Source organism: Gossypium hirsutum, chromosome D11 (genome assembly GCF_007990345.1).
Source record: "Gossypium hirsutum isolate 1008001.06 chromosome D11, Gossypium_hirsutum_v2.1, whole genome shotgun sequence".
NCBI classification, from domain to species: Eukaryota; Viridiplantae; Streptophyta; class Magnoliopsida; order Malvales; family Malvaceae; genus Gossypium; species Gossypium hirsutum.
Genome location: NC_053447.1, coordinates 5152511 through 5177180, shown reverse-complemented (window position 1 = coordinate 5177180; position 24670 = coordinate 5152511). Strand labels below are relative to the sequence as shown.

At 33.7% G+C, this 24670-nt stretch overlaps 1 protein-coding gene across 1 annotated transcript; it reads right to left on the bottom strand.

Moving 5' to 3' along the window:
• Positions 1–19007: 19007 nt before the first annotated feature.
• Positions 19008–22359, bottom strand: LOC107911675 (UDP-glucuronate:xylan alpha-glucuronosyltransferase 1). The gene is made up of 5 exons (XM_016839547.2): positions 22183–22359; positions 21913–22007; positions 21066–21272; positions 20343–20971; positions 19008–20250 (listed from the first exon to the last, which is right to left on the bottom strand). The coding sequence occupies exons 2-5, from the start codon at positions 21966–21968 to the stop codon at positions 19220–19222; spliced, it is 1923 nt and encodes a 640-aa protein (XP_016695036.1). The 5' UTR covers positions 21969–22007; positions 22183–22359; the 3' UTR covers positions 19008–19219.
• Between the last annotated feature and the right edge of the window lie 2311 nt (positions 22360–24670).

The window sequence follows — 24670 nt, the reverse complement described above, 5'->3', positions numbered from 1 at the left end:
TATTGCAGGGTAAAATCACCAGGAAAGCCTCTTAGGGGCAGATTTCCTTTTATCCCCACTATTGATTCGTTAAAATTTCTGTTTAAATGATATGATTAATTACTGATTTCATTCTTGAACTATAGTTAAAATATAATTTTTATTTATTTATTTTGAAACTCAAAAACTAGGTCTTTTTACAAGAATTTTTCCCTATTTAACAAAACCAAGAAAAATAAAAAGATATCCCGTGCTTATTGAAGAACAAAATAAATAAATAAAAACTTCATTGAAGCAAAAAAAAAAAAACTATAAGTTTTGATTAACACTTATAAATTTTTTATGCTTTGGTTAATATTCAATTTTATCTTCGTCAATTTCGATATTTCATTTTCGTATCTCTTAGCTATTATAAACTTTCTCATTTGAAGAATTTATTGTTTAATACCTAAGAAGCTTTATTAGATTTAATAATTTATGGGTTTTGAATTTTTAATATAAATTTATGATTCTAAACAAGGTCTGACTCCATGAATTTTGAAATTTTAGAAAATGATGTTTTAAATTTATAAGGAGAAATAAGATATAAAAAGTGGAATTTTAATTCAAAATAGAACCCCAAAATCATCAATGCATCTCCTGAAGTGGAGAAGCTGCGAATAGAGCTCATTGCCTTCATATTCTTCTTTGTTGCCAAAGAGATGCAAAATCGAAATATTTTGTTTACTATAAATGTGTTGTTTCTTTGGTTTGAATGAATTTTAATATTTTTTTGAAATTGGTGCTTTTAGAATTGTACCGGAAAGTGTTTTTAATAAGTACGATTGGTGTCTTATTACATTAGATAGTTCTCATTAAATAGAGAATTTTTATTGAAAATAAATATGTTTCCTTATTATTGAAATAGTGCTCGATATTTTAAAAGAAAAACCCACCACGATTCAAAAAGAAAAACTTATTTGAATGTATGTTTTACCTTTAATAGAATTTTATTTTATTTTATTTTAGTGGAAATCTAGCAAATTTGATTTCTTAAGAAAAAAAGTTAAGAAAAGATAATAAAAAAATCGATAGCAGATTATTTAAAAAAATATATTGTTAATACTTTTTTAAAAGATTTTTATTGTAATTTTAAGAATTTTTTAGAATTATGTTTAAACTTTTTAAAGTATCAAAATAAAAATTTAACTATAGTTGAAGGGATAAATTAGTAATTAACTATTAAAAAAACATGCCACATAATCCTCTTAATGGTATTTAATGGATAACTGACTAAAATGTAACAATTCGATAACGTTAGTGACTATTACATAACTTTTGAAAGTTGGGTGGCCGAAATATAATTTTAAACAAAGTTTAGGGACACTTGTTGTGGTTTACCCTAATTTTTTTGTGATTTATCCCAACTTTTGAAAGTTCTTTTGCAAGTGGCTTAAAGCAGTGTATTTTTTTAGTTCTTTTGCAAGTGGCTTAAAGCAGTGTATTTTTTTTCTTATTTTAATATCTTACATGGATTAGCTGATGGGTTATAAAGGATTAAAAATATTTTTTTAATTTTTAGAGTTCGGATTAAATTAATAAATTTTTGTAAATATTGAGGGTCAAATTTATTGATTCTTTTAGAATTAGAATTAAAATGAAAAATTTTGTAAACATTGAGAGCTAAATTTATTAATTTTTTAAATAATATTTTTAATATATTTTTATTCTTTTTAATAAATTATATTTATTTTAAATTTTTTTAATTTTTTAGCATTATTGTTAAGAATTTTTTTAAAAAAATTAAAATAATATTTTAGCTATAACTTAGGGATAAAATTAGTAATTTAATTATTTTAATTAATGTTCCATGTTACCATGTAACAGAGAGTCTAATTTTACTTTTTAAAATGTATAAAAATTAATTTATTTACATTTTAATAAAAAAACCGAAATGCAAAATAGAAAAACTTTCTTTATAATTTTACTCATATTGCACACATATTCATATATGGCACTAACATTGAACCTCGAGTAACATAGGTTTTAGCTGCCAGTACGACAAGATATGATGTCAAAGTCCATGAATGGGAGGATGACTGTGACTCACTCGCATATTGGGAATAGCCTGTGCCCAACTGGTTTTCTTGACTTATAGGCAAAGGTATATTACGCCGACACGGTACAGTTTGCTGCTTGAATATGGCATAATTGTGTATTGGATAGGATTGGTCATTGCTTCACGCCTTTATCTCACTTCTCGCCTGGCCTTTCAACTACTCGAGTGCTTCCTCATTTAGCATGTAGTGAAAGGCAGTGATCACTTACGAGCTCTATGTGAAGCAAAGATTATTTCATCTGCTTCTGTAGGTAGACAGAAATGCTAATTGGATGGATATTAAATATGCATACGGTTATGAGTCTCAAGTTCACATGATAACTATGGACAAAGTCCAAACAAAAGGTGGCATTGCTTCACATGATGGAGAAAGCGCAATGTCCATCCCTACTCATTCCTTAATAACTTTCATAATTAGGGTCTTCATGTGTCCAACAGCCCTATGCTCTTGGGCTTTAGCTATTTATTACTATGAAATAGATTATTTTTGTTGATGGATATAAATAATTGAAGTGCAGAATCCAAAAGTGGGGGTCATAAAAGGTTAGGAAGACTATTGTTTAATTAATGGCACAGAGAACCATCATGCTTCTCCACTAGCCACTCTAACATAGCTTCCTATGCCCGCAATTAATTAGCCAAGGTTGGGTGCGTTTTGGACTTTTTCTTGGCTTCAATTCAATCGCATGCATATATAATATATATGATGCTTTGGCATGGTTTCAAGGTGGATCTGATACATAAATCACACTCCAATACAAAAAGGCATAACATTTATAATTGCCGCATTCTCCCAACTAACTACGACTGGATCTAATGGAATGGCCATTAACGAGCTCTCGAAACTACTACTACTACTTATTATTATATTTCGAATAGTTTTTTTCCCTAAACAAAGTGACATTTTATCAAGTACAACTCTAAAATTCATTATTATACTTTGCAAAAATTAAAAACCTATTCAACAGAAATTGAAAAGATAGTCCAATTGTGAACTTTGTTGTTAAATTGTTAATTGAAAATCAACAGTTCAACGGTTTATATATAAAAAAAGAAAAAATTTGGCAATTTTATATGCAACAAGCTAACAAAAATCAACAAGTCAATCTCACTAATGGAGGCTAATGTGGATTGAGAGGTAATTCTTTTAATTAATGCTTATTGGCTGATATTTTCCATGTAATAATGTAAATATTTTAAATCCATTTTATTCCCTTATTTTTACCTATGTAAAAGCCCCAACTCCAAAATTGTTTTTTTTCGTAAGTTTCATTCTTTGTCTTTAGAGAAAGAGAACAGGGAAAGAAATTGAAGGTTCAACGCCCAAGTATGGAGTTACCCTATGCAATCCTAGAGTGCTATTGCGGCTTGTCAGCTTCTTTTCGGACTTCGTGGTCAAATGAAAACCCGAGGAGAAGGGTTTTCGACTGTGAAAACTATGGGCATCGATTTAAGAGTTCTTGTAGATTTTTTAAGTGGTTTGATCTTCTATTGTGTCCACGTTCAAGAGCCCTTCTTGTTGGCTTATTAAGATAAGAACTATGGAGAGGGGAAGAAGGACTGAGCGGTGTATGTGGATATTTGTTTGGTGGTACTGTTTTGTGATGAAATGATGAAGATAACGTGGATAATTTTATAGAATTTTAGTTAGGTCTCCATCTTTGTTTTTTTTTGGTTGGTTTAGGGTTTAGGAAAAATATGTTGAAGCGTGAATTTTGTAATTTGTGAACTTATTTTAATTTAGAATCAGTTTAGCAAATATTCAAGTGACAAATTTTGAGTAGTTGTATACTGAAAACTTGAATATGACTTAATATGGTGTTAAGAAGAAAAATAAAATGATTTATCAATGGTAATGAAGAGAGGAAGTTGAGATGATGAATAATTGAGAAGCAAATATCAGTTCATATCATTCATATGTATTATAATTCAATAAGTAACATTTAAAATATCCAAAATTAAAATAGTGAAAATTACATAATAGATAAAAAATTTGTGCCTTCTACTTTTTTACATTATATGTATCTTAAGTAATTAAACCACAAAAATTTAAGTCACCAATAACCAAAATTTAATTAGGTGTCCATAATCAAGTGTCTAAACCTATACCAAAAAAAAAAAAAAACAGAACCCAACTTTTTCAAATACTGCCTTTACTTGAATCCATTTTAGGTCTCTTGGAAGAGACCGATTCTTGTGTAGACAGGCCTTCCGATGTACTTTGTTGACTTTGTTGATAAGTTAAATTAAAAAAGGGGTTGAAAAGTCAAAAATGGTGGGAGGTGCAATTGGCACCGAAAGAAAAAAAATAGTTGGCAAGTTGTTTAAAGTTGAAAGGGATAATTGCAATTTTGGTCCCTAATTTTTTAGGCCATTTGCAAGTTAGTCCCTGAACTTCAACTATAAATAGGCCTAACCATTTCTCATTTCAACCATCCCAACCAATCTTTCTCTCTTAGTTTTCTCTCTTCTCCCATTTGAGAATTCTTAAGGAATTCTATTTGTTTGTAATACTTTGGAGATAGTAAAGTTATCATCTGGTGTTAGTGCCCGAGGACGTAGGTATAATTTACCGAACCTCGTTAAAACTCTTGTGTTCTTTCTTGTCCTATTTTTCTTTCAATATTTGAGGGTATAATAGTAGTATTTAATTGTGCTATTAAATTACTATAGAAGGGATATTCTGTAACACCCCTTACCCGTATCCAACACCGGAATAGGGTACGAGGCATTACCAAAACACATACACTTGTAAACGTATTTAACCGAGTTATAAAATTTCATCAAAATTAAAACTTTCAAAATAATTAACATGTTTCTATAACTTTTCACAATATATCCTCAAAATATTATAATCATAATAATTAGGGCCTGCGAGACCCGATACATACTCATGCAATTTAATGCTTCATTTCCATTTCATTCAATTCGCAATTTCTCATGCTCATAATTTAAATCATATCACTAGAAATTTCCATTTAATTCACGTACAATTCAATGACATCAAATTCAAAACTAATACGTATTTACCATTTAACTCAATGTTTATTGATTATACCATTCAATAACACATTTATGAAATTCTCAATTTAGCAATGAAAATATCACTTTAGTTTGAATAACAACATCGTCCTGATATAAATACACTACCACTTATCCATTTACTTTAATTCTTTTGGGCCCATTTGTCACTTACCATCTTTAATCAAATTAGGGAACGGTCACGGAAAATTGAGTACTTCACTTTCACTTTGCCATAGTATAACTATGGTCTTACGTATGATCACTTATCACTTGTCCCTGATCAGATAAGTGTAGCCAACTATCACTTTGTTTCTTGATCAGATAAGTGTAGCCACTTATCACTTTGTTTCTTGATCAGATAAGTGTAGCCACTTATCACTTTGTCTCTTGATCAGATAAGTGTAGCTAAAGCTATCACTTATCACTTTGTCTCTTGATCAGATAAGTATAGACGAAGCTATCACTTATCACTTTTCACTTGTCACTTGATCAGATAAGTGTAGCCGAAGCTATCACTTATCACTTTCCACTTGTCACTTGATCAGATAAGTGTAGCTGAAGCTATCACTTATCACTTTGTCACTTGATTAGAAGTACTCAAATCCGGCGTTCCGCTCAATTTGATCATTTATTCATATATCAGGCTTACCAACATGTGTTAATTCATAAACCATTCATGGTATTATTTCATGCCAAATCATATACTGAATATACCATACACACATACTATGAAACTTTATTTTCACACATGAGCTTAAACCATGACCAATAATGCACAAAAATAAGCATCATTCATATTTCATCGTTTATGAGTTATAATCAAACATATGACCATTTATACACGAATCATTCATATATTTCCCAATTTTCCTCCTCCTCCTCTCCATTCCACATCCTTAATGTGTATAACACACTTAAACAACATTAACCATAATTTCAATATTCACTAACATGTATATTCAAAGCTGTTTATCCGAGTCAGAGTCACTAAATTATTTTTATCCGGAGCTACAGAGCTCCAAATTAAGATCCGTTAATTTTCCCTGAAACTAGACTCACATATATTCATACCATAAAATTTTCATAATTTTTGGTTCAGCCAAATAGTACAGTTTATTCTTTAAAGTTTCCCCTGTTTCGCTGTCTGACAGTTCCGACCACTCTTCACTAAAAATTAATTATCTCATTGTACAGAATTCGGATGATGTTTTAGCTTGTTTCTTCTAAAAATAGACTCATTAAGGATTCTAACCATATAAACTATAACTCATAATAATTTCTGTACAATTTTTAATGATTTTCCAAAGTCAGAACAGGGGAACCCGAATTCATTCTGACCTTGTCTCACAAAATCTATTATATCTCATGATTTACAATTCCATTGCTCACATCATTTCTTTTATAAGAAACTAGACTCAATAAGCTTTAATTTCATATTTTATTCATCCTCTAATTCAATCTCTACAATTTTTGGTGATTTTTCAAAGTTACACTACTGCTGCTGTCTAAAACTGCTTTAGTGCAAAATGTTGATTTCCATTTTGCCCCAAATTTCACAGTTTATACAATTCGGTCCTTTCTCAATTAACCCCTCAATTAATCAAATTTTCTCAATTAGTACTTTACTAGACATTATAAGTTGTTACACAACTATTGAAATTCAGAATTTCCACATATAACTCTATCTTCAAACTCTTTTACTATTAGGTCCCAAACATTCACTTTCTATTCAATTCTTTCAATAAAATCAGCATATGAACAATTTAAAACTCTAATTTCATGCTAAATCATCATATACTTCCAGCACATATTCATATCAACTTTCAACTTCTTTCATAAAATCAAAAACTAATGGATTTAACAAGTGGGCCTAGTTGTAAAAGTCATAAAAATACAAAAATTTCAAGAAATAGTCAAGAATTGAACTTACTTGTAATAAAAATATGAAGAACCAGCTTGAAGAAGCCCTTCCATGGTGTTTTAGCTGATGAGAATTCAGAAAAATGAAGAGAAATCTGGATAATTCCACTTGGGTCCTAACTTTATTAAGCAAAATTTGCAATTTTCCAATTTTGCCCTTAATTCTCCTTACTTTCTTGCTGATTTCATGCCTCTGCCGTCCAGCCCAAATAGACCTTGGGTCTATTTTCCTTTTAAGCCCTCTTCCTTTTATCATTTAAGCTATTTAATCATTTCCCAAAATTTTGCATTTGTTACAATTTAGTCCTTTTTGTTCAATTAATTATCGGAACTTTAAAATTTCTTAACGAAACTTTAATACTAACTTTTTAACACTCCATAAATATTTATAAAAATATTTATGGCTCAGTTTAAAATCCCCGAGGTCTTGATACCTCATTTCGATTCTAATTATTTTAATATTTATTTCTAGTGCACTATTCACTATTTCAAAAATTTTCCTAACTTCATATTTAACTTATACTTACTAAATTAATAATATTTTCTACCCATTTGTCGAATTTAGTGATCTCGAATCACCGTTCCGACACCTCTGAAAATTCAAGCCATTACATTTTTTTTTTCGTCGGATTTGTGGTCCCGAAACCACTGTTCCGACTAAGCCTAAAATCGGGCTATTACAACTCTCCCCCCCTTTAGGGATTTTCGTCCCCGAAAATCTTACCAAATGGTAGGTTAATGATTTACTTCCACAGTATATTTCAAATTCACACATGATTTTGGATTTTCATATCTTTTACAGATAATCACATAGATTCATAAGAAAATCAGGATAGCGATATTTCAGCATCTGAAGCTACACAAAGTATCGAAAAATTACAATCCATATAGAATGATATCCATTTTGATAACCTGAGTAGTTTTCAGAACTATCAAATATTTCTCTCTTTTTATATTGTCCTCATTTTCTAATTCATTCACTTTTCCGACCACATTATTATTCTCCCGTACACGAACTTCTGTAACACTACACTCGTAAGCTTATTCAACCAAAATCTCACAAATTTCATTGTAACATTTTACTAATATGGGGGTGAGTGTAGTAAAGCCTCAAATTTATCTTACACATAAATGCGCATAACACATACCATCACAAATAGCCAATTCATTACTAAGTTCACATTCTCAAAGCATTTAATAAACATTTGCTTTTAGTCACTTTTGTTCTCAACACAAAATTCTAACTCAAATCACTAATTCACAATCAAAATTTCTATATAACATCATAATCCAAATATCATAACTCATATGCTTGTATAATTATAACATTCATCAATAAAAAAAATGTTTTATTCTTTGATCCATACCTTTATGAGTTTCAACTCATAATCAATACATTTTCACTCAAACATTTTAGTATTTATTTCTATACTATTAGAATTAACTCAGTTGAAAAACATATCTGTCTCTTCAAGATAATTTTCGTCATAGAACAATACTGATAAGGGGGTGATGGTGAAGTCATAAATCTTTCAACTTGCTCTCATAGATACATATATATATATATGATTTTGTATTCATCATCAATGTAATACCATCATAACCACGTAATTCATTCCAAGCAAATTAACACATCTATTTATTACAAATGTTTTCTGACACTCACAATTTCACACAACGAATTTACTTACTCAAGCTCAACGTTAATATCTAATTAAATTCCAATACTTGGCTTCTATTTTACTTACCGACATTTGCCAAATTAGAGAACGTCTTACGGAATTGAGTACTTCGTTTTCTCGATGCCATAGTCCAACTATGGTCTTACACGTAATCACAAATCACATACAGATGCCATAGTCCAACTATGGTCTTACACGAAATCACATAATCACATGTTCACATGTTGCCATGGTCAAACCATGGTCTTTTCCGTCAATTCATCACATATCACTGAACGAAAGTACTCATTCCTGCGTTCTACTCAATTTGACTTCCAATTCAATTTTTCATACTATTATAATATTCATGGTTTAGACATAAAACAAAATATTTTATTATCTTTAATTTAACAATTAAACATAAGATTCTATCATATGAACATACTAATTTCACTTATTCAAGCAGATGTACATACACACGTTCCATCTATTTAAGTAAATTTGCTTATCATATTCACTTAATCAAATATGTTGAGCACATAGCATTATATAATCACCAACATACTTGGATGAGCTTGTCACAACATAAACTTTTTTTTTAACTTATAGTCATCTTTTTTCATACATGAACACATCCATATCACAAATTTTTATACTTACCTTTCCAAATTCCAACATAACGTGAGCATATTTCATTTATCTCAATATCATTTTTAGCATTATCGAAAATAGCTCGATTGAAAATCATCTCTGTCTTACCAAAGCAATTTCGTTAGAGCCCGGAGATATCACATCATCAAGAGTAATAACGTGGCATGTATAGCTAGGCTCACATATGCTACGTTTGGTCCGAGAACCGACTAAACCGTAGCTCTGATACCACTAAATGTAACACCCCTTACCCGTATCCAACACCGGAATAGGGTACGAGGCATTACCAAAACACATACACTTGTAAACGTATTTAACCGAGTTATAAAATTTCATCAAAATTAAAACTTTCAAAATAATTAACATGTTTCTATAACTTTTCACAATATATCCTCAAAATATTATAATCATAATAATTAGGGCCTGCGAGACCCGATACATACTCATGCAATTTAATGCTTCATTTCCATTTCATTCAATTCGCAATTTCTCATGCTCATAATTTAAATCATATCACTAGAAATTTCCATTTAATTCACGTACAATTCAATGACATCAAATTCAAAACTAATACGTATTTACCATTTAACTCAATGTTTATTGATTATACCATTCAATAACACATTTATGAAATTCTCAATTTAGCAATGAAAATATCACTTTAGTTTGAATAACAACATCGTCCTGATATAAATACACTACCACTTATCCATTTACTTTAATTCTTTTGGGCCCATTTGTCACTTACCATCTTTAATCAAATTAGGGAACGGTCACGGAAAATTGAGTACTTCACTTTCACTTTGCCATAGTATAACTATGGTCTTACGTATGATCACTTATCACTTGTCCCTGATCAGATAAGTGTAGCCAACTATCACTTTGTTTCTTGATCAGATAAGTGTAGCCACTTATCACTTTGTCTCTTGATCAGATAAGTGTAGCTAAAGCTATCACTTATCACTTTGTCTCTTGATCAGATAAGTATAGACGAAGCTATCACTTATCACTTTTCACTTGTCACTTGATCAGATAAGTGTAGCCGAAGCTATCACTTATCACTTTCCACTTGTCACTTGATCAGATAAGTGTAGCTGAAGCTATCACTTATCACTTTGTCACTTGATTAGAAGTACTCAAATCCGGCGTTCCGCTCAATTTGATCATTTATTCATATATCAGGCTTACCAACATGTGTTAATTCATAAACCATTCATGGTATTATTTCATGCCAAATCATATACTGAATATACCATACACACATACTATGAAACTTTATTTTCACACATGAGCTTAAACCATGACCAATAATGCACAAAAATAAGCATCATTCATATTTCATCGTTTATGAGTTATAATCAAACATATGACCATTTATACACGAATCATTCATATATTTCCCAATTTTCCTCCTCCTCCTCTCCATTCCACATCCTTAATGTGTATAACACACTTAAACAACATTAACCATAATTTCAATATTCACTAACATGTATATTCAAAGCTGTTTATCCGAGTCAGAGTCACTAAATTATTTTTATCCGGAGCTACAGAGCTCCAAATTAAGATCCGTTAATTTTCCCTGAAACTAGACTCACATATCTTCATACCATAAAATTTTCATAATTTTTGGTTCAGCCAAATAGTACAGTTTATTCTTTAAAGTTTCCCCTGTTTCGCTGTCTGACAGTTCCGACCACTCTTCACTAAAAATTAATTATCTCATTGTACAGAATTCGGATGATGTTTTAGCTTGTTTCTTCTAAAAATAGACTCATTAAGGATTCTAACCATATAAACTATAACTCATAATAATTTCTGTACAATTTTTAATGATTTTCCAAAGTCAGAACAGGGGAACCCGAATTCATTCTGATCTTGTCTCACAAAATCTATTATATCTCATGATTTACAATTCCATTGCTCACATCATTTCTTTTATAAGAAACTAGACTCAATAAGCTTTAATTTCATATTTTATTCATCCTCTAATTCAATCTCTACAATTTTTGGTGATTTTTCAAAGTTACACTACTGCTGCTGTCTAAAACTGCTTTAGTGCAAAATGTTGATTTCCATTTTGCCCCAAATTTCACAGTTTATACAATTCGGTCCTTTCTCAATTAACCCCTCAATTAATCAAATTTTCTCAATTAGTACTTTACTAGACATTATAAGTTGTTACACAACTATTGAAATTCAGAATTTCCACATATAACTCTATCTTCAAACTCTTTTACTATTAGGTCCCAAACATTCACTTTCTATTCAATTCTTTCAATAAAATCAGCATATGAACAATTTAAAACTCTAATTTCATGCTAAATCATCATATACTTCCAGCACATATTCATATCAACTTTCAACTTCTTTCATAAAATCAAAAACTAATGGATTTAACAAGTGGGCCTAGTTGTAAAAGTCATAAAAATACAAAAATTTCAAGAAATAGTCAAGAATTGAACTTACTTGTAATAAAAATATGAAGAACCAGCTTGAAGAAGCCCTTCCATGGTGTTTTAGCTGATGAGAATTCAGAAAAATGAAGAGAAATCTGGATAATTCCACTTGGGTCCTAACTTTATTAAGCAAAATTTGCAATTTTCCAATTTTGCCCTTAATTCTCCTTACTTTCTTGCTGATTTCATGCCTCTGCCGTCCAGCCCAAATAGACCTTGGGTCTATTTTCCTTTTAAGCCCTCTTCCTTTTATCATTTAAGCTATTTAATCATTTCCCAAAATTTTGCATTTGTTACAATTTAGTCCTTTTTGTTCAATTAATTATCGGAACTTTAAAATTTCTTAACGAAACTTTAATACTAACTTTTTAACACTCCATAAATATTTATAAAAATATTTATGGCTCAGTTTAAAATCCCCGAGGTCTTGATACCTCATTTCGATTCTAATTATTTTAATATTTATTTCTAGTGCACTATTCACTATTTCAAAAATTTTCCTAACTTCATATTTAACTTATACTTACTAAATTAATAATATTTTCTACCCATTTGTCGAATTTAGTGATCTCGAATCACCGTTCCGACACCTCTGAAAATTCAAGCCATTACATTTTTTTTTTCGTCGGATTTGTGGTCCCGAAACCACTGTTCCGACTAAGCCTAAAATCGGGCTATTACATATTCTGTCTAAGGAAAGACTTGGTATTTAAGAGATCCATGTGATCCACCTCTCTTCCCTGGGAATTGAACTTTGTGTGATTTTTTAGTACAATAATTTACACGCTTCCGACCCTATTGGAACAACAAGTGGTATCAAGAGCCGAAGGTTAATCGTAGTATGCTCTGTGGTTGCAGTTTAAACTGATCTTCCACATCAGAAAAGATTTCCTTAGGTATATTGAAAGATTATGGAGAAAACGGTCGGTGTAGGAGCTTCAACATCGTCCATGTGGACAAGACCGACAATTGCAAATGCAAGATTGGCCGTGGAGATCTTTGATGGCACGGGCCATTTTGGTATGTGGCAAAGTGAGGTTCTAGATGCCCTTTTTCAGCAGGGTCTAGACATTGCCATTGATGAAGAGAAACCAGATGATGTACAGGAGAAAGATTGGAAGGCGATCAATCGGTTGGCATGTGGCACAATTCGATCATGCCTTTCTCGAGAGCAGAGGTATGCTTTTTCAAAGGAGACTTCTGCAAATAAGTTGTGGGTGGCACTTGAAGAAAAATTTTTGAAGAAAAACAGTCAAAATAAGCTCCACTTGAAGAAAAGACTGTTTCGCTTCACATACGTCCCAAGTACCACAATGAATGATCACATCACCAAATTTAATCAGTTAGTCACTGATTTGCTGAATATGGATGAGACATTCAAAGATGAAGATTTGGCTTTGATGCTGTTGGGGTCACTTCCTGAGGAGTTTGAGTTCCTAGAAACTACTCTACTTCATGGCAGGAGTGATATATCTCTGAGCGAAGTCTGTGCGGCCTTATACAGTTATGAACAGAGAAAGAAGGACAAACAGAAAAACTCAATCAGAGATACAGAAGCTTTAGTAGTCCGAGGTCGTTCATACACTCGGAAGAAAACTCAAAAGGGGAGATCAAAGTCAAAGTCCAGACTCGGGAAAGATGAATGTGCTTTTTGTCATGAGAAAGACCACTGGAAGAAAAATTGTCCAAAGCTGAAGAATAAGGGAAAAGCTGCTGTAGATGCTTGTGTTGCTAAGCATGATACTAGTGACTCTGAACTATCACTGGTTGCATCATCATCGTCGCTCCATTCAGATGAGTGATTATTGGATTCGGGTTGTACCTATCATATGTCCCCTAACCGGGAGTGGTTCTCTGATTTAGTAGAACTAAATGGAGGAGTTGTTTATATGGGCAATGACAATGCCTGTAAAACTGTTGGGATAGGTTCAATCCAATTAAAGAATCAAGATGGATCAACCAGAGTTCTGACTGATGTTCGGTACGTGCCCAGTTTGAAGAAAAATCTCATCTCATTGGGAGCCTTGGAATCCAATGGTTCAGTTGTTACTATGAGAGATGGGATTTTGAAAGTGACATCTGGCGCACTTGTGATATTGAAGGGCATCAGGAAAAATAACTTGTATTACTACCAAGGTAGTACAGTTATTGGAGCAGTCGCTGCAGCTTCCGGTAACAAAGAATTGGACTCAATGCAGTTGTGGCATATGAAGTTGGGACATGCCAGATAAAAATCCTTGCAAATTCTGGCAAAGCAAGGATTGTTGAAAGGTGCAAAGGCTTGCAAATTAAAATTTTGCGAGCATTGTGTTCTGGGAAAGCAAAAGAGAGTGAAATTCGGCACTGCTATCCATAATACAAAAGGTATTTTGGAATATATTCACTCAGATGTGTGGGGGCCTTCCAAAACACCTTCGTTGGGAGGAAAACACTACTTTGTTACTTTTGTTGATGACTTTTCCAGAAGAGTTTGGGTGTATACCATGAAAACTAAAGATGAAGTGCTTGGAGTTTTTCTTAAATGGAAAACTATGATCGAAAACCAGATTGGCAAGAAAATCAAGCGGCTTAGGACGGACAATGGAGGGGAATATAAAAGTGATCCGTTCTTCGATGTGTGCCAAGAGTATGGTATTGTTCGACACTTCACAGTTAGGGATACACCACAGCAGAATGGAGTGGCAGAGCGTATGAATCGAACATTGCTGGAGAAAGTTCGATGTATGTTGTCCAATGCTGGGTTGGGCAAGCAATTTTGGGCTGAGGCTGTGACATACGCTGGCCATCTTGTTAATCGTTTGCCATCATCTGCATTAGAAAGAAAAACTCCTATGGAGGTATGGTCTGGAAAACCGGCTACAGATTATGATTCCTTACATGTGTTTGGATCCACTGCATATTACCATGTGAAGGAGTCAAAGTTAGATCCGAGGGCAAAGAAAGCTCTCTTTATGGGAATCACTTCTGGAGTGAAGGGATTTCGTCTTTGGTGCTTAAGCACAAAGAAAATGATCTGTAGCAGAGATGTTACCTTTGATGAATCTGCCACATTGAAAAAGGTAGCAGATAAAGATATTCAGACGAGCAATACTCCACAGCAGGTGGAGTGTACTCCAAAACAGGTGGAGTTTGAGCAGATGGGGATTTGCCCAGTTAATAAGTCTAATTCTCCAGCCACAATGGAGGAATTAGAGGTTGAAGAGGTTCTGACCCAAGAACCACTAAGTACACCAGAACCAGTTGCAGTTGCAAGGCCACGGAGAGAAATTCGTAAACCTGCTCGATTTACTGATATGGTGGCCTACGCCCTTCCCGTTGTTGATGATATTCCTATCACTTATCAAGAAGCAATGCAAAGCTTAGAAAGTGATAAATGGAAAAGCGCCATGGATGAAGAAATGCAGTCTCTCCGGAAGAACAATACTTGGGAGTTGGCGCAATTACCGAAAGGTAAAAGGGCAATCGGATGCAAGTGGGTATTCGCAAAGAAAGATGGATCTCCTAGCAAGAAGGATATTCGCTACAAGGCAAGATTGGTAGCTAAAGGCTACGCTCAGAAGGAGGGAATTGACTACAATGATGTATTTTCCCCTGTTGTGAAGCATTCCTCCATTAGAATTTTGTTGGCCTTGGTAGCACAGTTGAATTTGGAGCTAGCTCAACTTGATGTTAAGACGGCTTTCTTGCATGGTGAGTTAGAAGAGGAGATCTATATGACTCAACCAGAAGGATACACAGATGCTGGTGGTAGAAATTGGGTTTGTAAGCTTAACAAATCGCTATATGGATTGAAGCAATCCCCGAGGCAGTGGTACAAGCGATTTGATAGCTTTATGAGAAGGCAGAAGTACACAAGAAGCAAATATGACAATTGTGTGTATTTGCAGAAGCTGCATGACGGATCTTTCATTTATCTACTCTTGTATGTTGATGATATGTTAATCGCTTCGAAGAGGAAAAATGAGATAGATAAGCTGAAGGCTCAGTTGAATCAAGAGTTCGAGATGAAAGATCTAGGTGAGGCCAAGAAGATTCTCGGCATGGAGATAAGTAGAGATTGACCGAGAGGCAAGCTCTGTTTAAATCAGAAGCAATATCTGAAAAAGGTATTACAATGTTTTGGTGTAAATGAAAACACAAAACATGTAAGTACCCCACTTGCTTCTCATTTGAAACTTAGTGCTCAATTATCTCCGAAGACTGAAGATGAAAGAGAATATATGGCGAAAGTCCCATATGCTAATGCAGTTGGGAGTTTGATGTATGCGATGGTGTGTACGAGGCCTGACATTTCACAAGCTGTTGGAGTTGTGAGCAGGTATATGCATGATCCTGGAAAAGGACATTGGCAAGCTGTGAAATGGATTCTACGGTATCTTCGAAAAACCGTAGATGTTGGTTTAATTTTTGAACAGGATGAAGCACTTGGTCAGTTTGTAGTTGGATATGTTGATTCCGACTTTGCTGGTGATTTAGATAAACGTCGTTCAACTACGGGGTATCTGTTTACTCTTGCGAAAGCCCCAGTGAGTTGGAAGTCTACCTTACAGTCTACAGTAGCTGTGTCTACTACAGAGGCAGAATATATGGCAGTTACAGAAGCTGTTAAGGAGGCTGTTTGGCTTAATGGATTATTGAAAGACTTGGGAGTTGTTCAAAGTCACATTAGTCTATATTGTGACAGTCAGAGTGCTATTCATTTAGCGAAAAATCAAGTCTATCATTCAAGAACCAAGCATATCGACGTAAGATATCACTTTGTGCGGGAAGTCTTTGAAAAAGGAAAAATTCTACTTGAGAAGATTCCGACAACAGATAATCCCGCAGATATGATGACCAAGGTGGTAACAACAATCAAGTTTAATCATTGTTTGAACTTGATTAACATCCTGAGAATTTGAGCACCTTTAGGTGTATGGCGCTCGAGAGCGCATTTGGAGGCACTACAAAAGATAGCTTTATCGAATTTGGGGAGTTGAAGGAAGTGTGTGAAGATGTGATTATCCTAATCAAATCTTCAAGGTGGAGATTGTTGATAAGTTAAATTAAAAAAGGGGTTGAAAAGTCAAAAATGGTGGGAGGTGCAATTGGCACCGAAAGAAAAAAAATAGTTGGCAAGTTGTTTAAAGTTGAAAGGGATAATTGCAATTTTGGTCCCTAATTTTTAGGCCATTTGCAAGTTAGTCCCTGAACTTCAACTATAAATAGGCCTAACCATTTCTCATTTCAACCATCCCAACCAATCTTTCTCTCTTAGTTTTCTCTCTTCTCCCATTTGAGAATTCTTAAGGAATTCTATTTGTTTGTAATACTTTGGAGATAGTAAAGTTATCATCTGGTGTTAGTGCCCGAGGACGTAGGTATAATTTACCGAACCTCGTTAAAACTCTTGTGTTCTTTCTTGTCCTATTTTTCTTTCAATATTTGAGGGTATAATAGTAGTATTTAATTGTGCTATTAAATTACTATAGAAGGGATATTCTGTCTAAGGAAAGACTTGGTATTTAAGAGATCCATGTGATCCACCTCTCTTCCCTGGGAATTGAACTTTGTGTGATTTTTTAGTACAATAATTTACACGCTTCCGACCCTATTGGAACAACAGACTTGAAGGAGTTGGAATCATCATCCATTTGACTCTGTGTTCTTTCTTGCTTCGTGTTTAACCTCTATTCCTACCAATGCTTGTTGCATATCATGATGTTGATATGAAGGCTGCCCTTGATAGAAGTTCATTTGCACTTGGTGCAACCCTTTTAATCGGAGAAAAGAGAACAAATAAAATGATTATAACAACCAACCACAATGATAGTAGCATATTAGATATGATGACAATCCAAATACTAAATGAATGGTAAAATGAAAATTAAGAATGCTATTTAAGTGGTCTAGTAGCACTTGGAGGATTAGGTTTCCATTTAGCTGGAGCAAGTTTCGGATTTGGAGGTGCTATTGGAACACCTACTGCAGATAGCTATTGTTTGGGTGAGAGCAGTTGTTTAGGTGGATCAAATGTGCAAATAAGTCCATTTCAAACTATTTTTATCAGATAAGACAAATAAAAATGATCATCCTCTCATAAAAGAACAACAAACAGTCTCAGCACATGAAATTTGTCAATAAAATGCCTCTCACATGTCAAATTTTCATGCCCTTTCCATGATTATTTACTCATTATCTCACCTAACAAACAACCCTCTAAGTGCATATAATTTTTGGTTTCCTAACCTTTCCAAAAAAAATCATAAATAGAGGAGAATAAACCCACAAACAGTTGAAAGTAATTTAAAAAAGAATCACAAATAGAATACCACATGAAGTCGAATAGGGATTTGGGAAAAAATGTTAACCCCTCAAATTCATTAACTAATATAAACAAAAAAAAATTAAGAAAGTAAATGAATAATTCAAATTGCCAATTTTAGCACTTGATTTTGAATTTGATTGGCTCTTCCTCTCATTCATTGCGATCCCACAACTATTACCTCTGATCGATCGACAACAACAAAACTAACCAACTAATCCTCTAACCCCCAAATTTGATTACCCTAAAATCAATTTTCGATTCAAAAATCTTAATTGGTACACCTCTTGTTTTTGGGTTCTTCTTAAACTTAAATTTGCTTGTTTTGGGTTTTTTTTCGATTAAAATTTCAGATGCAATGGCTTATTTGGTTTTAGGTTAAAATTTTCAAAACAATGTTGTTTTGTCTAAAACCCTCAAGCATCAATCAAGTGAAGGTTTATGTGGAATAAATTTAACTAAAAACTTGGTTAAAAAATTACTTGTCATGTCACATTAATCTCCGTTAATAAGATAATAAATAGGTAGCCAAAATGTTCAAAATGAAAACGTTAAAAAAATTAAATAATTAACCATCTATTGGCGAACGGAGAGAGATATAAATGTTAATGGCCAAAACAACTAACATAAATTACTACCTTAATCAATATTTGATAATTGCAGATTGTTCTCACTATTATAAGATTGTGCGGATACTAATTTTCAATTAAGGTAAAATGCTGTGATTCACAAAATTAATTGATAAGTTTACAATCCATTACGTCTATTGGACCCAAAATTAATGCCTGTATTGTATGAAACTGTGATTTCAGTTCTCCCTATCCTTATCTAATAGAAGAATAACAAATCAGATTTTTTCCCTTAAAAAAATTTAATAATCAAATTTGTCATTCTACCATTGGAGATGAATAAGGATGACCTGAAATTATAGTTTCATCCAATACCAATAATATATAGTTTTTGGTAATTGATAAGTTTTAGTACTGGAGATGAAAATTACAAATATTTGCTACACTCATAACCACAATTCTGGGAAAAAATTTGAAGCTTATGTTATCTTCTACAAGAAAAAACTTTGAAGTATTGAATGAAAAAATGGAAAAACTGAAACAAACAAAGAAACTCAGAATCCTGAGAGAAATTTGGTATTGATTGCAGGAGGTGTTGGAACAAAAGCTTCATCATTAGTCCAGTTACCTTTACCCCATTGTTTCAACATACCCTTCCATTTACATCTGTTGTCGATACACTTCTCTAACCGCTTATCTTCAATTTTGATTCTCCAATGCCCATCCCTGAATTTTGCTTTCTCTGCTTGCCTTCTATCGAACTCCAGTTGCGCCTTTTGCCTCGACCTTAACATGCAGAATTCTTGCAGTTCTTCTGGCATTGAGTCATGCACTTTCCACCACCTATCATGCGCCACATCGCTGGCGAACTCCACCATTATATCCACATTCCAGTTGCAGTCATAGTCCTTGAAGCATAACCATGGCTTTATACCTAGGTAGTGAAGTACGTAAAGTATAGGCGGTTCCGATCCGAATAGCCGAGTCTTCTTTTGCTTCACTTCTTCCTCATCACCTATCCAGAAATGCTTCAGGAAGTTCATGTGCCGTGGAATCCGGTGCCACCATGTGAAAATCTCGTTTAAGTATCCCTGATCCCCACCGTTGTATGATTCGAACACATCGATATGTTCCATTATAAGCTGGAAGGTGCAATTTGAAGGCTCGATGACCATGACACCCGAGTTAAACAGTGTGCCGTTATTTCCCGTGGCTGATATCTCTGGCATTGCGAATAAGAAATCAATGTTGCGAAGTATAAGTAGATCTGCATCGATGAATATGATCTTGTCATAATCGGTCAGTTGCCATAACCGGAACTTGCTGTAGTTCCATTCGTTGTATGCATCTTTTTCGGCTTTCGGATTCCTGATTCTTTGAATTGTCCTAACTTTCCATCCTGCTGCCTCAAGTCCACTCCTGTGGTAAGCAGTGATCATCTCATCCACAAGTATCACAAGGTCTCGGGTCGAGCCAGACAAGCGAATGCTTCTAGCAACAGCTATAGCTCCACATACGTATACATGAGCCGAATGAAGAATCGTTGCATAAGCTTGTCGAGATGCATTCCCTGAATATATAGGCTCTGTAATTTAACATAACAGTACATTAGCTTCTAAGAATCTCTCTATATTCTTGCAGGAGGATGAGGCATTTGTTTTAAGAATATGAACTGACCTTTGACCTCAAAAGGAAGGGCAAGTTCACAAGATCCTGGAGGGAACTGGAGCTTTTCTCTCAACACATTCAAGTCTGGTTTGTATAACCAGACATTGTTTTCGCGTGCTACGAGTTCTTTGCAAGTGAACATGTTCGGAATCGGAAAGCACTTTGAAATGAAAAGCACATGCATCGGATAAAAGCCCTTGGCCGAGGTTGCAAGACTAGCAGCTGCAAGCTGCAAATGCAACCTAGCAACATCCCTTGACCAATTACCCTCATTTCTACAAGGCAGCTTGACAGCAACCAGATCAAGACGTATTCCGGGGACTTCGATCTTCGGTAGAGAGGGGCAAACAGGGACCTTTTCTTCTTGCTCCTCATCGATCCATTCCGGATATAACGAATCCCAAGTTCCGTTCATGTCAGCATAGTCCAAATGCAGGACAATGTGGGTTGCATCAGGTATCAGGTGCTTCCAATAAGTAACTTCAGTAGTATTGAAAATCAAAAGTCCGATTCCCTGGTAGTCATGCTGTTCACCCATCGTCTCGACAACCTTCATAACATCGTCCCAGTCGATATCAATATCCGAAACATATCGAGAATCTGCCCCTCCCCATATCCACCTCTTCATAAAATCTCGGCTGCATGGAGCATATACCTTTCATTAATCATCATATCATGCTTTTGAATCAAACAATTGGGAAGTTTGTTTCAGAGATTGATGATGGCACGTACCGGGATTTCACAGCCGATAAATGAGCACTTGTATAGGCCTCTGGAGAGTACAAAAGCGATACGAAAGTGCCACAAACAATGGCAATCAACACAAGTTTGAGAAGAGGGTATTTGCAGCAAGAGTTTCGATCTTGGACTGAGATGTGGAAAGGCTTCCCAGTACCTTTCACTTTATTCCTATTTAACTGCCTTTTGTATATGGCCTCACTGCAATTATTGTAATTGAAAAGAGTAAAATGAATACGAGCCATTTTGATAGCCAAAGCGACCACGCCCTGCCAGAGGTCAGGTGCCTCCAAAATGGTAAAATTTTAGTTTTAGTCCTTCTAAAACTCCAGGCCTGGCCTATTTTAATTACTTGATTTAAAGTTCCAGTGCCTTAAAAAGCATTCTACTTGAGAAGAATCAAATGAATTATACATATCTCTGAAAGGTAGGTCTTCAACAACCACAACATATATTAAAAAAAAATTAGCAGGTAAACTGGACAAATTTGTATTTAAAACTTGACTTTCAACTTAAGCAAAGATCTAACTTCACATTGCAGAATCTTAACAAAAAGTGATCTAGACATTTGTTCTTCAAACAGTTTTAATAATAAGAAGAAAAGATTTGTAGATCAAAAGGAAAATATGAGGAGAAGCTAAATAGGATTAATTGCTGGTATTAAATCAAACTCAAGGCTTTTTGCTTAATCAGTTCACTCAAATCATATCATCTACCATTGTAACATAAAGGGTTTTCCAGGACGAATTCAGTACCCCAAAAAAGAAAAAGAGAAATCAATGCTGAAACTGGGAATTCTAAGCACAGATTGTGATTCAAGCAAGGAAAAAAAGGAACTCACATTGATGCAGATAACCGATGTCTAGTGTCGGCAGAACCCGGCAAGTTTCCTCTCATTTTTCTAAGCTGTTAGCAGCAAACTCATGCATGCAACATCTGATAATCCAGAAAGAAAATCATCATATACATCACTAAAATCCAATCCAATCAAATCCAACTTTTTCTTTGATAAACTTTCATGGAATTACGTAGAAAACCTCCGATCAAAAGCAAGTAATTAAAACAGTAAAAAAAACAAGGGTGAGAGAGAGAGAGAGAGCAATAACTAAACCTATGAAATTAGGCAATGGAGGGGGAGCTGAGATAGCCTTGGAAACCAGCAAACAAAGCAATGGAGGCAATAGAATACTACGAGTAACGTCGATTTAAAATGTTCTCTTATTTACTCCAATGTTAACCACTCATTTCATTTTTGATTTCTTACCAACTTTTGTTTTGAATTTTCATACGTGTATCATATAACTCTCTTGCTTATTTATTTATAAAGATTTTAATTATGTAGTTTTCAGTTTTTCCAATTTGGTCTGGAGGCTCCACCATAAACAACCTACTTACACCCATCATGCACTAAACTTGAGGATCTAAATGCAAAGCCTCAATTCCTTAGACCATATTAACACAATTATGCTTTTTAATAAACAAGATTTCATACAAAAATACAACACTTCTTAAAGAAAAACATTTATAAGAGTAGTTGACAGATTAGGTTAATGAAAATAACTAGTTTGGTTGAAAGGGGATTTGGATTAAGACTCAAGAAAGATTAACTAAGAAGAAATATATATATATTGAAGCTTCTATATAAACTGTTAAAATTCACCCCCCACACATTCATCTTAATCCAATGTGTAATCAATACTTAAGTTTACTTTTAATTGTTTACATCATAAACCAATTGTTCTTTTTCTTCTTCTTTTTTACATTTTGTTGACATTTTCATTCTGTTTTAATTTCTTTAATATTTTTGGAAAAATCAAGGTCTGGGTCTTGTTTAGTGAAAAGGTTGGCCTCCATCATTATTATTATTATTCTACTCTACCGTATCAGGTTTAGGATGGACCTTGATAAAATTTTAGACTCGTTTGATAGGTTTGGACTCGACCCAAATAATAAATTTAAAATTTGTTCAAAATTAACCCTGATAAAAATATTAAAATTTGGGTCCGGCCTACATGTATTAATTTTTTTAAAATATATATAATACATCAAAAGCACTAAAAACATTAAAATAAATATTTCCCAACTAATTGAAAATAAATTTAAAAAAACTTTATGCTTAAATAACAGTAAGATATGTGCAACTTAACAAGCAAATGCCTTTAAAATAGTAGCAAAATTAACAATAAAATAAGAGCTATATAAAATCCAAACAATAACAACAAAATAATAGTAACACAATAGTGAAATGATAGCAAAAAAACATATGTTTTTGCAAATTCGAGTCGAACCTTATTTTTTTGCTCAAGTCCATTTTTCGGACGGACCTTCGAGCTAGGCTGAGTCACCTGTATTGCACAAGTCTGTTTTAATCCATCATTTTCTTACTGCAAAAGTAATTACTAATTAACAAGGGGGCAAAACATGTAGGTTTAAGGTCCTTTCAGTTACTATTTCACCAAATACACCCCAATTTTTAAAAAAATATATATGAATAATTATGGTTAATTTGGGATTTGAATTTCCAAGGTCTAAATCACAATTTTTTTTTCTGTCTTCAAAAGGGAAAGAGATTTTTCTAGAAGGTAAAAGTAATGGCTTAAGGCAAAAGCCAAATTATTAAAGAAATGTTACAAGGTTGTAGAATGTGGTAATAGGATATTATTGTTGAAGATAGTGATGTCAATTAGAGATTTAATTACTTTAATAACTTTTAGTTTAAGCTCAAATGAAGAAAAAAGGCAAAAGATGGGGCTAAGTTTGTAATTAGATAAAGAAGATGGGAGTTGATTGTATGATGGAAGCCTTACACTGTGTTTATTGTCATCCCATGTAGGACAGGAGGAGCATAAACAGGTCAACAACGTTAGGACTGAATTGATAAATTAATAGTAAATGATTAGTGTTATAAATGCAGAAGTATGTGTGTCTTAATCATCAAAATCATACGTAATTCTTACGGCTTCAAAGCCTTAACCTAAGAAGTAAAGCGAGTATGGATTCATTTAATCATATTAGTAGCATTAAATATTTTATTAAATTTAATAGTTAGATTCATTTTCAGTAGAATGAAGGTTGCATTCAACTCCCATTATTTAATCCAGCTGCCACAACGTACAAGTATTTTTTATTTTAAGCTAAGCAAGCCCAATGGCAGGCTAGAACCGATGTGTACTTTCAAGTTGGGTTAACCGTCTCATTTTGATTACTGGACTGATTGATACCCCACTCCCACTGACAATTTCAACTTTCTACCAGAACCCCAAAAATGAATCTCAGACTCCTCCAAACCTATAATTGCTGCTGCTCCTTTTTGGGTTATTTTTTTGCTTAGGATTTCCTGTTTTAGGTGCTATCCTTTTCTATATTGCAGCTGAATTTCTACACTTGTAACTAAAGTCACCGCCCGCATGAGGCGGTGCCACTGCCAGTCTTCCTTTGCTTGCTTGCTTTCCAATTTCCAATTGATTTTAGATAGATTTCCTCCGGTGGTTGGAGAGGGACAAAGAGGCAGAGTGAGGCGGGATACTTGTTTGGGTCTCAATAATCAACACCCCCATCCACTATGTTATAATATAATATGCTGCACCTTCATTTCTCAC